We start from the raw sequence: 14,405 nt of genomic DNA on the forward strand, positions 1-14,405 counted from the left end.
AGCAAAGTAATCCATTGTATGTACTGCCTGTTTGTTTTCTGCTGTGTCACTCCTGGAGATAGTCACGTACAAAAGAAGTCATTATGAACACTATTCAAACACAGGTACAAACTGGCTACATTTTACAGTAATATTTTTCCTTCTCCGCCCTCCTGTCTGTTCAGTCTAAGCCTCATAAATATACAGACAATGCAGCCGGACCGGTCTGAGAGGTTGGTTTCTTTACAAGATCTTGTCTGACAACATTACCTCTCCTGTTTAATCAAACATCTCACACAAGGACCCAGTGTACTGAGCAGTCGTCGCTCTGCGGCTCCTCGCAAGTCTTTTGTTGTTAAATTGGCCTCCCAGAAATCGAGATGCAGTCCTCCTTGCAGGGTACATGCAAGTTGGACAAGATTATTTTTATGCACAGATACTGGGGGAAGGCGTTGACACTTCCTTAATGAGAGCATCGTCTCCTACAGCTGCAATTACAAATAAAGGAACGTGAAAATCTTCCACTTGAAGTACTGTTACTATGCATGGATTGACACTTTTCACTACATCTGAAGTGTGAAATTCTGCTGATTGGACCATAATATGAAAAAAGATATTTGATTTAGTTCGATTTATCAATGCATTTTCATAACCAGTTGATGAAAAATGTCAAAACTAAAGTATAGCGCACGATAAAGAATCCATTCACAGTGAGAGAAGTCAATTCAAATATTCAGTTTTAATAGAAAAATGTGCTATTTAATCAGAGTACGATCATTAGACTTCATCAGGCTCTTAAAATGCTGATACTGAATGTTGTATTGTGAAAGAATCAATATTACCCCCTTCAATATACTCATATATCTGTGGCTGTAGATGTTAATAGACTGAACAGCGTCAGCTGAGTAACAGCAGTGATTGACCACCTCTACTGGCAAACAGAAGGATGTGTTTGACAGCCTCAGGGCCCTGACACGTTTTATAAGATGGGAACAACAGAATTTGTTTTACTATTTAAAATAATGCTGGAACACATTGTGCCTTTTTAGACGTGTCTTGTGCCTCACACTCCTGTCCAGACGATTGCCACAAGGAATGCAGTGACTCATAAAATGTCAGGTGGGGTGTGGATGGGTTGATGTATTAGGGGTGTGTATTTAAACTCTCAGCCTGCGGAGTTGTATCTGTTCATCCACAAGAAGATTTTAAGAATTTAATATAACTGGCTGATTTTATAAGGACAATTGCTATTTGCACCCCGGTATCTGTAGCCAACAATGCTATTTGCACCAGGTGAAGGCTATGTAGAATGGCAGAGCTATTTGCACCCAGGCACACATTAGATACTGTATGTATATTTTAATAAGTGTATAACAAACTGCCTGAACTGAATTGTATGTTTGCATCTGAGTGTAAATAGGCACTTAAGCTAATCACACCCCAATCCTATTGGCACCCATCCACATTTACTTTGACTATTACATGATAAACACGCTTTGATTTGGGCAAAGTAATGACTTCATTCATCTATAAGTTTCAGGTTTATTGCTATACCCTCTGTGTGTATGTGTGTCACCAATACTAAAAACACACAGAATACTACTATCTGTTCGACCTATTATAGGTCAGCGCAAAGAGACACTCCGTTTTAATATTATTAATTAAAGTGGATTTGAATAACTTTTATGTGTTGGTTTTGTCATCATATCTTCATGCTGATCCTCTCCCGTACATGCGTATACTATAAAAAATAAATCTTGCCCTGCAGCCCTGTAATATGCTAACTCACTGTGAAACTTGGCCTGGGAAAATGAAAGGATTGGCTCTTTCTGTCTGCATGCTATAAATCACTTAGTTGGAATCTGACCCAGTTGCAGCCGTGACAAGCATCAAAAATACACAACAGAAATGTTGTCAATCTTGTAGCTGATGTTCTGGTTTACTTTTCCAGGTCGAATAAAGACATCAGAATTAAATTAATTGTTTTATAACCAGTTTACTCCAGGGTATTGTACATCAACACATTTTTTAAAGTGATAATCTCAAATATTTTCATGTCAATAAATGTTTGTTAAGTTGCTTTCTATCACCGAATGAGGTCACACGATGATTGAGCCTATGGCCCACTGATGAAAGCCTTTGTATTTGCAGTATTATGGACTGGGTATCTCCCAGGAAGCACAAGACATACTTTAAACATCTGGGTATGATATAGGCCGGATTTAATCCGACTATGTGTAGCCCAAATTTTAATAAAATAGATTGATGTTTTTGCTCACACAGCAAGATCTTTGATATCCAATTATGTAAGCAAAGTTAACAGTGATTAGAAGGTTTTTAGTTTCATTTCTTTGACATGGTTTTCACGATTTAACTCTGAATTAGACAGGCTACAGGTAGCCTGCCTTTAGACCACCTGGAGAACATTTGGTTGAAAACAGGGTGAAATCAGTTCTGTACATCTAAGACCTCATTTCAACCTTTTTTCAACCAGCTAAAATACGGTGACCACATCATCGTGTTAATTTGTTAATCATAGTGGCATTTTTAAAAAAAAATCATTTTGCAGTGGTGTGTGGAATCCTGTCTACACATTTTATTTTACATACAAAAATCATAAACACGGCTCTTTATGGGCTGTGTGATATTAAAAAGAAGGTTCAGAGACATTGTAAGGCCCCGATCAGACAGAACGCGTTTGGCAGGCTGTAAAACATGAGGCGCACTGCACTGCCTTTTTTGTTGAAGCCTACGGTTAAAGAACCGCCTTTTTTCTACTGTTGTTAAGGCAACCACCGAATCATTAGCTGTCATTAACCTAAACCTTTTATTGTAAACTGACAGAAGGTCCACCTTTCCTTTCATCCGATTGGACAATGACAATGAAGTTAGGGGCTTTTCTGCCTTGAGTTGAATTTTTTTTTTTAACTCGAGGCGCTCAGAGCGTTTCCTCAAAAACGCGAGGCGCACAGAGTGGAAAAATGCTAGGTGTTCTGCAACACAAAAGCAGCGCACAAAAAGCGTCCCTCTCATTGAAAACAATGACAAAAAAGTCGCCCCCAGCTGCTAAAACGTGATTGGGCCCTAAAGGAACCGTTTTGAACATTCTCCACAGAAGAAAAAAGGCTGCACATGCCCAGGTACTTCGGCTGTGCAGCTCTGACTGTGAAGGCAGAACGACCCCTGGATGCTGACGTAGTTCATTAATACCTAAAGGCCACATAATCATCAATAGAACTTGGTAGCTGACAGGGATGAAAGCTCAGCTTGAGTGCTGCTGGGATCAAATCCAGGTCAATACATTTTTGCAAAAAAAACATTTTGGTGACTGTGATGCACTGCTCACTTATATTCATTTTAGCCGCTATGAGACTTGAAAATTGCCATAAATGTGTGTGAATGTGTGATGAATCTTGTGACAGCAGCAGGTGAAATCTGGTCTAAATGTTTATCCAAAGTCTTCAAATAGACGTCTACTGAATTTTCACTGACAGCCCACATTTTGCCGTGTTTAGCCCAGACACCAGGTCTATGTATTGATGGCTATTAGCCTTCTATTAGCCGCAAAATTGCTTGCTGGGCTGGTGAAAAACCACAAGCGGCACCCAATTAGTGACGCGAGGAACATCAAGAGTTACAACCGGAGCCAACCGTGGACGTCACACATGCAGCACTGTCTGGATATCTGGGAATGTACCGCAATTACCGTTCATTGCCATAGGTGCCGCCAAATCTGTGAGATTAACACTTTAAACTCTAAAGAGATTGATGAAAAATTGTGTAAATTGGTGCATCAATGGCTGAAATATCCTGATTTTAGTTTCTAGCATGGACCAAAAAAAGGTGGATCCTACATTTCCCATAATGCATTAAATAGCATCTTGTTAATCATGCTGTCTTTGATCACTAAATCATTAAATATGCATAGTCATTGGTGTTTCCCTTTAATAACAAAACAAGGCCTACTTTTAACTTCCTGCAGCAATGTTTTCAACATGCTCCTCCTCCTGGAAAGCAAACATGCAAATCTGCTCATTTTAATGAAGGCAGGTGCTGACACAGTGTCACTATCATGACAGAGTCTTCCTTGTTTTGACAGATACATACTGTCTCAGATAACAAAGACTTCTCACTCGTCAGCCTGCAGCAGTTTAAATCTGCGTTCCGGTACAGTGTAGTAAACAATTACTGTTGCTGTTGTTACTGTTGTGTCCATGGACCCCAGACAGCATTAAACAGGCAGCAGTGTGTGTTTTAGCCTATGCACAAGATATAAACACTGTCAGCTGTCTGTTGCTATTGTTAATACACACTGACACCCAATAGCAGCTTGTAAGAACCTTTTAACAACATGGTGACATTTTAACATACAACAGCAATGACTTATCAGGCTGTCAAAAGTAAGTGCAACTTCATATTAGACTAGTAAATAGCTTTTACCTCCTAAACACACTTTGTGACAAGCTGGCAGCTAGCATAGCTGTTGTAGCTAGCGACAGATGAAATGTAGACTGTACAATATAACTGAGCAAACTGTTGTTAGTATTACATAAAGTGCTGTGCTTTTTCTTGTGCATCTTTCAGGAAATAAAGCTACACGGCTGTAAATAAGTCACCACAAAACAGCAACAGCCGTCTACTTTTTGAGAAAGAAGCGGCAAAAACAGACACAAAAGTTTGTCAAGAAGTGACTTTACTCATACAAATACATCAAATATTCTACATGTCTTTATACATAAAACGTTGATCTGTTTGGGATTTTGTACATTTAAATCCTGGTGAACATAAAATGCTATACATATATAGCACAAAACATGATGTTTAGTTCAGGTATTGTCGTCATAAGTCAAAAGATAATCAGTTGCTTTGCTCATTTTAAATACTAAAAGCTGATTGATATGAGTGACTATGTTATGATTGAAACGTCTCAATGCCAGTTAAATATTACATTAAAATAGACATCCTTAACAGGTTCAGGTGTACGGATAGACATTTAAGTTTATCCCAGAATCATCTTGGTCCTCATTAGCAAAGCTAGTTCTGCACAGAGCTGACATGACAACAGGATGCAAGAACAGCAACAGTCCATGATTCACATGACCAGCAGATATGTTAACAAAATATAAATAAAGACAACAAGCTATTTTAGGAGAATAATCAAGCCAGAAGATAATGAAGTCAGTCTGGCCGACATGTGAAACTGCACAGTGCCAAACATTTACGACAGGAGAGGAATGTAAAAATGAAGCAGAACTGGATCTGTTCAGGTGTGCGCACAGATTTCAGTTTCACTTAGTTGACATAGTTCGATCAGTTGGACGGGGGATGGGGAGGGGTGGTAGTAGTTTGGTGGTGAAGCAAAAAGTATTTTGTTTTAAATAAAAAGAGCCAAAACAATTACTACCGCAAATACCATGACAGTTAACTTCCTGCAGAGAAGAAGAACAAACTGTTCAGACTCTTTGAATCTTTTTATCCACGAAAATACACATGCTTAGTGTATCCAAACAGACACAATTTGTACTACACATCCTCAAAAGGCCTAAATATGTGCAGTTATCAAATCAAATCTTCAAGAGGCATCATCACTCATCATGTGAGTGCTCAGCAGTTAAATGCGGCTTGCTGATCTGACAATGAGTTACTGTGCAATCCAGCAACACAAGAGCCAATTTTATTTCAGTTTACATTATTTAAACATGACATAAAGATTATATTTAACAGATTTTTAAAAGGTTGGACATATTGCTGATGCTGGTCATCAGTTGAGTTACAAAAATAGTGTATAAAACATAGATATTCAGTCAGTAGTGTACAAAAGAAACAGCACAAAAAAAGCCCTTAACACTGGCTACAGTCCTGACAGCAGCTTATAGTAAAGAACAAATCAGGGAGGAGGACAGCTCTCTTGATTCAAAGCTAGACAGCACAGAGTTTCCTTGTGGCAGAATACATTATCAAGTGGTAATCAATCTTAAACTGAAGATTCAGAGACTGTATGCATGAAACAAAGCGACCAATGTGGTAACATTTAGAGGAACAACTGCTCTAAAAGTTATGTCCTTGTTTTCTGGGAATCTCTTCTGTCAAGTCTCACGATATAATTTCAGATGACCTCGAACTATAAAGGGAATGCACTTTTTTTGTTACACATATAAAGAGAAGACATTCAACTGGGAGCAAACCTAGATTCCTTCCTCTACAGCAAATACAACACAAATAAGAGGACTACATTGAAGGCATGTTAAAACATTTACAGAAGTGCAAAAATAATCTAGTGCAGTGGAAGCATGTAAAGTAAGTTTGTACACTTTTGGTTTAAAGCCTGTATGAAATACATTTCTCAGACATGGGTGTAAGAATTGCTCAATCTCATGTAAAAGAAGCTACGCCTTCGTTAAAGAGAGGAACCAACAGGTGAATATTTGCATTCTTTCACTTAAAGCAGCCAGTGTTAGAGGACACAACACGCTTATCTGTAAAAACAAGCTTTTGCGTGCAGGACATGTGACATAGGAAGGAGAAAGTCTGTGCATTTCTAGCATAGTGACAAATAGTCAGTGTGTGGACAGCAGTCAAAAAAGATACCCAGAACACCAGCATAGCAACAATAAGTCATCAAAATGGTATAAATAACAGATGAAAATTAAAGCAAACAAAAAAAAAAATGAATTGCAGTTGCATTGCAGGGAAACTTTGAGTTATAGAATGCATTATAATACAAGTCTAATATATTTTTATTGCTCTAATACACAAATAACGGTTCTGACAAAACCTCATTTTCAAAGTGATGTTTTCCATTTTCTATGTAGCCTTTAATTTCAGTAACTTTTACTTAACTTACTGTGTGCTGTTTTAGAGTTGGCAAACATAGTAGATGCATTATGTCAGCATCAGCTCTTCATGTAAAGATTAAAATCCAGCTTTAAAAAGTGCAGCTGTTGAACAGGTGTCAGTAAACATACTGAGAGTCAATCATCTATTACCTGTTCAAATGAACAGCGCTTCAACAGAGCTTCACAGCTCTGTGATACACGCATGCATTTTACCCTTACTGAAGCACGTTTGGGATATACTGCAAAGTTACATTTTTCCATCTTTAAATGATTTAGTATGTGAAGTCGTGTCACTGTTAGCTCGCTGCTCAGTCCATTTGTTCAGTAGTTCAGTTTCTGGAGGACAGCATAAGTTGTTAAGTAACAGCCACAAGTCAGGCATAATTTCCAAATTCACACATCATTCGACAAACTTCTCTTCAAGCTCTTCAGGAGTCTGATGGAAGCTCACTGGTGTCACTGGCCACAATGTCATGGTTGACCTGGACGAGAATGAGAGTTCTTAATTAAGACATTAAGACACAGATTAAAGGGGCCCTGTAGAGTTTTAGACCACTAGTAGTGCTATGGAGCAATGTTTACACAGTTACACAGACAAATGTGGGCAATTACAGAAGATTGTTCGGTGGTAACAACTAAACAAGTTTGTGCAGACTAAGACAGGAAGGAGAAGAGTAAACATGGATGAAAAAACCTTTCAACCTTTACTTTGCAAATGTTTTATGAGAGTTGAATCAGTATCACTAACTGGGCGCCACAGACTTTACCTCATTCCACTTTCACTCCAAGCTTGTGACACTCGTAAGTGATCCAGACTGGAAAGTGTTTTGGAAATGCCTACCTCTAAAAGGAGATTTATTCACCTCACACAGCGATGTTGTAGCCATGTTTTTCTGCCAGAAGTTTCCTGTTGACAAAAACATGTAGTAGTGAACATTTTTTACATCTTTTATGTTGTGGACGTTTCTGATGCTCTGCTCTCTGTCCGCAGAGGTGACTGTCACTGCTCATGCTAGGTAATCTGTCTTCCTTTTACTCTTCACAACATACATACCAGCTTTATTTATCACTTCCTGATTGGAATAAAAGTTTTCCAAGTCACTGAGTGTTACAGTTTAGCATTTCTAAACAGCACATCTTTTTGTTTTGTTTTCTAGTTTGAAATGAAAGGATCAATATTAATCCTATCTCTGATGTAGCCTATAGATGCTGCTGCATTCAGGACGAAGTTAGCATAGCTTAGCATTAAGACTGGATTGGGGAAATCATAGCTCTGTTCAATGTTCAAAATACAAACCAAAAACTCTATAGCGCTCTTTTTAACAGGTTACATCTTGTTTTTAACCTGTATTGAAACAGAAATAAAAAACAATTTGTGGTGTACTGTTTCGTTTTTATGCTAAGCTAGGCTAACCAGCACAAAGGTCACAGTTGACAATGATGTCATTCTTGTCCTCTCAGTCTCGAAAAGAAAGCTAATAAACATTTTTTTACAAAAAATTTGTAGCTATTATCTCAATGAGAAATGGAAATGCTTAAGACACCACTGAGATGTATGTGTACCTGTTCCTCTTCTTTTGCTTCTGCCTCATCTTGGCGACGATGAAAGCCAGGATCAGCACCCCGATGATGACGCCCAGGACACTCAGGGTCAGCGGTAAACTCAGCGCCCCGTTGACTGTGTCTTCACAGAATTCGCCCCGGTAGCCCAGCTCACACTCACACACCAAGTCGGCACCGCCACCAGGACGAATCACACAGGTACCGTGCCCGTTGCACTGAGTCTCTCCACAGGTGGGCAGGCTGAAGTCGATGCCTCTTGGCTGAGGAGGAGGGAAAGAGGCGGACATGGTGGAGGAGGTGGTGGAAGGATGGGAGGACAATTAAGGCAGGGAGGGATGCCTTGAAGGAGAAAAGGAGAGGATAGATATGAATGGAAAGAAGCCACACCCTAAAACACAACACGACAAAGAGAAGACACAGAGGAGTTTTCTGTAGGAAGCTCAAATGGCTGTTTTTCAGCTTCTCTTAGTTAACTGAAGTTCTATAGAAATAGTAATGTAAATGAACAAAGCAAAATCTTTTTTTTTTTTAGTCTATCATGTTTTTGTGTGTATGTGTCAGAAATGAACACATGCTATGGCCTCCTTTGGACTCTCCCAGCATAGAGGAAAAGTTATCACTCTGTTTGTGCTTGTGGATTTTTTTTGGACCATTTTCGGATGTGAATTCAAATATGTTCATAACCATTTTTCTCCTCCTGTCATCTTTAATTTGGTATATTCCACCTCTCACATAGTTTGTTGCCGTGCTGATTGTGTTGTACCTAAATTAAAACTTGAAGCTTGTGCTGCTTTCAGGTCCCTGACGCTAAAATAGCCTGTATATTACGGCATTAGAGAATGTGATAAACATACGTGACAGGCCCAGTCTTTATTTTCTACAATCCTCAGTTATTGAGATATGATGCATCTTAATATAATCCCCTAAATACACAGTTAACACCTCAAACTTTTACTTATAACTTTATGCATTAACAACAGCAATAGTAAAAAGAATTGGACAGCGTCCTCGGTTATCGATGGTGTATTTACACAAACAATTTTCACTTCCCACACATCCTATGCAACAATGAGCTGCTTGTTGTGTGTTGTCTCGCACTCAAACATATTTCACTTTGACATCATGACAGGCACATGACCAAAAACACATTCTTACCCAACTTTAGGTTTACACTAGTGTAAGAAAAACCTTAAAGGATTGCACATTTTGCTTTTAGACAAAATGATATCTTTAGCAGTTATTCATTTACTCGTGAGCAAGACAAGGAGGTAGGTCCTCTAAACTACTCCAGTAGTTTCATCATCAACAGTGTGAGCAACAGCAAGACTGACTCAGAACGGATTAACAGAATAAGTGCCTGTTCACAGAGTTCTCTCAATCCTCAAAAGAAGATCAAAATCAAGAGATAAGAAACAATGTGTTGCATCACAGCCGTCTAGACAACTTGGTGAGTGAAAAGTCAATGTGTAAATTAAAGAGACAAGACTGACTATTATCTGAACTCCACAGTGTGGCAGGTTAACTGATAAATAAGCAGTGGTGGTTAAGTTATCTTACTCCAAGCATGTTGTCATTCAGGTTTCCCATCGCGACGAGATTGTGTTTTACTCTGGCTTCAGGGCAGGCATCCGGCACAGCGTGGTAACACATGGACACAAGGTAAAGTGAAAAACATCTACTCACCAAAGGAAAGAACCAAAGTAGACCTAACGTCTGAAAACGCAGGCTGCAAAGTCTTTCTAGGCACGTCCAAGTGTCTCTGTGATGTGTTACAGGTTCTTGTTCTTTCAGAGGTATTTGAAGTTCCTCTTTCAGTGAGGCAATCTACAACAAAAGGAGGGAGGGAAGAGGAAGAAAGCTGAGACCTGTGAATACCTGCCTGCTTTTCTCCCAATAAACACACACAAATTCCCGTACTCCTCCCTCTGCTCTATCTTTAAAAGGGTTACACACTCTTGCTCACAACATGTCCCAGACGCCGATGAAGCAACTTTACAGTTTGAAAGTAGAGCAAACTAATATTATACCTCATCTAACACTGACTCACAAAAGTCACTGCTCCGGCAGCCATGGGAAAAATCTACCGCATTTGTGTGGCACCTTTCATGCAGTGTCATGTTAAATATACATAGGATGGCAGTGATGAATTACAACAATACAAAAAAATGTTGTTAAGAAAAATTACGATTGTTTGTTAATAAAATGTCTTACAATGTGGAATTTGGCACAGATTTGACCATATAAAAGACTCCCCTTTTCCTGAGAATTAACAATATAAACAACACGCACATTCATACACACCCTTACCCTTAGGACTATTATAGTGAAACAGCGTAGGTGTGTTTGCCAGGCAGGTGGGGGATGGAAGGAGGAGAAGACAAGTAAGAACAAGACTCAATCAACAAGGCCGGACAAGACCGATGCGCCTGTGTAACATGCAGCACTAAATACATCTGTGTTCTGTTTGTCAGGAGGAAAACTTTCTGGATTTCCTGAGAGATATATTCATACTTTCAGGTAATATTTGTAAAGTTTTAATATCAGTGGAGCTGGATTTGATACACCCTCAGAAAACCTGCCATAAACATCACCTGACAAGGTCTGAAATAAAAGCCCCAAGGAACAAGAAAAAGGGGTTGCCCCAGGAGCAGAAGAGGAGTTGCCCCGGTACAAAAGTCTCAGAGCAGGCTCAACTGGGGACAACAACAGTGTAAAGTGTGAGGTGGAGGTAATTTATCTATAGCCCAGAGGTTGGCATGGCTTTAGCTTAAGCTCCAATGTCAATCTACCAATTAGTTGACCACTTTGTTTGTGACTTAAAGCTAAGGCAGTTAGCTTAACCATTGACAGTCCATTTATGTTCTCTTTAGCAAACAATTTAGGTTTTGTGGTCCTTTAGATAACTTTAGCTAAATGCATGAAAACTGTACATAATTATGGCCTGATATAATTTTGGCCTGTATAGTGCTGTGTTTTTTTGCTCTTTCCAAACACAAGTACACACTAATTGCAGTCATTGTCTTGTGGTTATTGCAATGTCTGGTATACTCTACCCTCTGCCTTGTTTTCAAGCTAATGCACTCTTAGCTAGCATTGTCAAACTCATGCACTAAGTCTGATTTGCTGTTGCAGAATCTAAATAATAATTATAATATATATAAATAATATATCATAAATAATATATAAAAGTAATTAGTAATTCATACTCTATGCAGGGAATAATTTGAGGAGCAGAAGCGACTTGACGACTTATCTGAATACAACTGGGGAATTAGACAAGGTATGCATTAGTGGTTAATTAACCTTTAGGACCACTATACCTTTAATTTATCATATGCATACAATAAAAACAAAATATTAGCTTTGTTTGCCATTTTATTAGGTTATTGGGCTTTTGGGCGGGATGGTGAGGAGCTCAGATATCATGGAGAAGCTCAAAACTGCTGCTTTTCTTCAGGGTGTTTTTCTGCAAAGCTGGGAGGAGACCGAAAGGCAGACCCGGACATGCAGGAGGGATTACATATCCAATGTAACCTGGGAACGCCCTGAACGCCCAGGAGTTTCCGGCTTAATGAATGTCCACAACAGCTGATACTCTATTCTGTTATCATAGCAAAAAAAATTATTGAAATGTTTTTTGAAAAAAAACAGAAGCCCCTCTAGTATAATTATGGCTGGAAGAAATGGTAAAACTCTGAATCGGAGCATGCATGACTTCTGTTGAACAATGGGCACATGCACGTTGTAGGTACAGACACGCATCGTAAATCTAGTTTAAAACAAAGCTGCACATTTAATACTAAAGAAAACAAACTATTTTGGTACAAGGATTCTCTTGTAAGGACAGGAGCTAAATTGATGAATACCATTATAAATTAAATTATCAGTCAGTTTCACTTCCCTCGCTCTTACTGGCTCTCAGCTTTGTAGGGCAGAATAACATGCATTCACAAGTGGAGCTGTCGTAATATGCATGCACATGACGGAACTATCTCTGGATCAAGTTTGGCTGATTTACAAGGAAGGAAGTATGTGAACAAAAGGATCTTTCATGCCAAATATGATTCGATAGAAACAAAATGTCACGAGGAAGCATTTAGTCGAAACTGGTACCAGATTACGTAAAGAAGCTACGGACTATCAGTGAAAACAGAGTGATCTGTGATACGTTTGTTCTTGGTGAAAACATTTAGTGAAACATGGTAATGCTAACAAGCAAGTATTAAACCATAACCTTTCATTGCTTTCAGAGGGACTCCTAACTGAGCAGACTGAGCCTAACAAGGCTATTATCATAAGAACAACCATCACCCTGCATGTAGAGACAACACAGGCTTTAGCAGACAGCACCGTAATGAAAACACAAAGTGTCACCACAACAGGATTAGAAAGATATACAGTCACATATACAGTAAATACAAAAATAGGCGTTTAAAAACAAGAAAAATCAGATTATCCGAACAGTGACAGACGAGTGAAGGCAGAACGGCAGACAGATGGTTTAAACATGGTGACAGATCTGTCTGCTTTTGACTCGAGTGGCAACTGGGATATATCAAATGTATTTAATGTTGCTCTTATTTGTGGTTGTTGGTTCACATTGAATTAACTTTTTAAACATCAAAGTGTGATGATTCAGGCAATGTTCTGCTGGGAAACCTCGGGTCCTGCAGCAGGGATCCAGGACACTGCACAGGACTGGCCGCCTTCAGTGGACCTCGAGAAACAGTTCCCCCAGCACATTGTCAGCACAACTCTGAGGCCAGACATCATCCTGGAGTCAGAGAGTACCAAGCACATTATCATCCTGGAGTTCACATTGCTGTGGGAGGACCGCACAGAGGAGGCCCACGAAAGGAAGAGGACAAAGTACGACCAACTGGTCATTAATTGTCGCACTCAGGGCTGGAAATCCCAATATATGCCGCTGCTAACGTCTTGGTACCAGATACCTCAGCACACCTTCAGAGGTCTAATGGAGTCCATGCCTCGACGGGTCAGGCTTGTTTTGGTGGAAAAAAGGGGGTCGTACACAATATTGGTGGTCATAATGTTATGGCTGATCGGTGTATATTCATACATGCTTTTGAAACCCATATGTATTTTGATAACCAACAACAACCTTCAGAAGTTGTTGTCCTTGTTAGAGATTAAAACAGTCTTGCTTTTGGTTCTTTATAACTTTTATTGCAGCAGAAAACATTTCCAGCATGTTTAAATTCAGAAGCCGAATACACAACTTCTATTTGAGCTGCAGGGCCTTTAAGGCGAGTGGGGGGTTCTTCACGTCAACCGGGGAGTCCAGCTCCTGGGGGGAGAGAATCATTTATTTTCCCCTTTGGCACAGCTGATGACTTTTAATTAAAGAATACTTGTTATATTGGAAAAAAAACAATTGGAATGAGATTTTACCTCAGAGTCTGAGTCGTAGTGTTCACATGGCAGGCCCATGTTGGCCATTAGAGTTTCTTTCTCTGCTGATCTGCTCCTGATGAGCGCCCAGCCTCTCCTGTTGTAACAACATTAAAAAGGCCACACCTTAATTTTCTCTGTAGATCACTTCTTACAAAGATCATATTTTGTAGTACAGGTCAGAATCAAACACTACAGCAGATCCTCCTCGCGGTCTGTACCTTTTAGTGAAAACAACAGCAGCAGCCATCAGTGCACCGATGACGCAGAAGACACCGAGAACCACACCCACGTTGCTCCGCCCAGTTTCTGCCTCTTGACAGAACTCTCCCTTGTAACCAGCCGTACACTGGCAGCGGGCGACTTTGCCCTCTGTGATACAGCTGCCGTGGCCGTTGCAGTGTTGGACATCACAGGAGTTAGTGTCTTTTCTAACTGAAAGCACTGAGTTCTTTTGGGCATTCGGGTGAGAGGAGGAGGAAGACTTAGGAGGGCGGCCATCACTGCTTTTGCTCCCGGCCGAGTTTGTGTTTGGACCTAAAGAGAAAAACAATGTTAGTGATTATGCTGCGTTTTACAAACTATCGTAATTGTGATAGAATGCCTAGCAGAACC

General features: G+C 39.7%; 1 protein-coding gene across 3 annotated transcripts; it reads right to left on the minus strand.

Moving 5' to 3' along the window:
• Nucleotides 1–4,666: 4,666 nt before the first annotated feature.
• LOC138601766 (fibropellin-1-like) lies at nucleotides 4,667–10,232 on the minus strand. Of its 3 annotated transcripts, none has more exons than XM_069672958.1 (4): nucleotides 10,062–10,232; nucleotides 8,379–8,717; nucleotides 7,679–7,722; nucleotides 4,667–7,297 (listed from the first exon to the last, which is right to left on the minus strand). In XM_069672958.1, the coding sequence occupies exons 2-3, from the start codon at nucleotides 8,663–8,665 to the stop codon at nucleotides 7,680–7,682; spliced, it is 330 nt and encodes a 109-aa protein (XP_069529059.1). In that variant the 5' UTR covers nucleotides 8,666–8,717; nucleotides 10,062–10,232; the 3' UTR covers nucleotides 4,667–7,297; nucleotide 7,679. The 3 variants fall into 3 exon arrangements, with proteins under 3 accessions (XP_069529059.1, XP_069529058.1, XP_069529060.1); XM_069672957.1 differs by having other exon boundaries at nucleotides 7,657–7,722; XM_069672959.1 differs by lacking the exon at nucleotides 10,062–10,232 and adding an exon at nucleotides 9,936–10,051 and having other exon boundaries at nucleotides 7,657–7,722.
• Between the last annotated feature and the right edge of the window lie 4,173 nt (nucleotides 10,233–14,405).

Source organism: Semicossyphus pulcher, unplaced genomic scaffold (genome assembly GCF_022749685.1).
Source record: "Semicossyphus pulcher isolate SPU_LCO1_2020_fin unplaced genomic scaffold, fSemPul1.0.p SCAF_22, whole genome shotgun sequence".
In the NCBI taxonomy this organism is placed as follows: domain Eukaryota; kingdom Metazoa; phylum Chordata; class Actinopteri; order Labriformes; family Labridae; genus Semicossyphus; species Semicossyphus pulcher.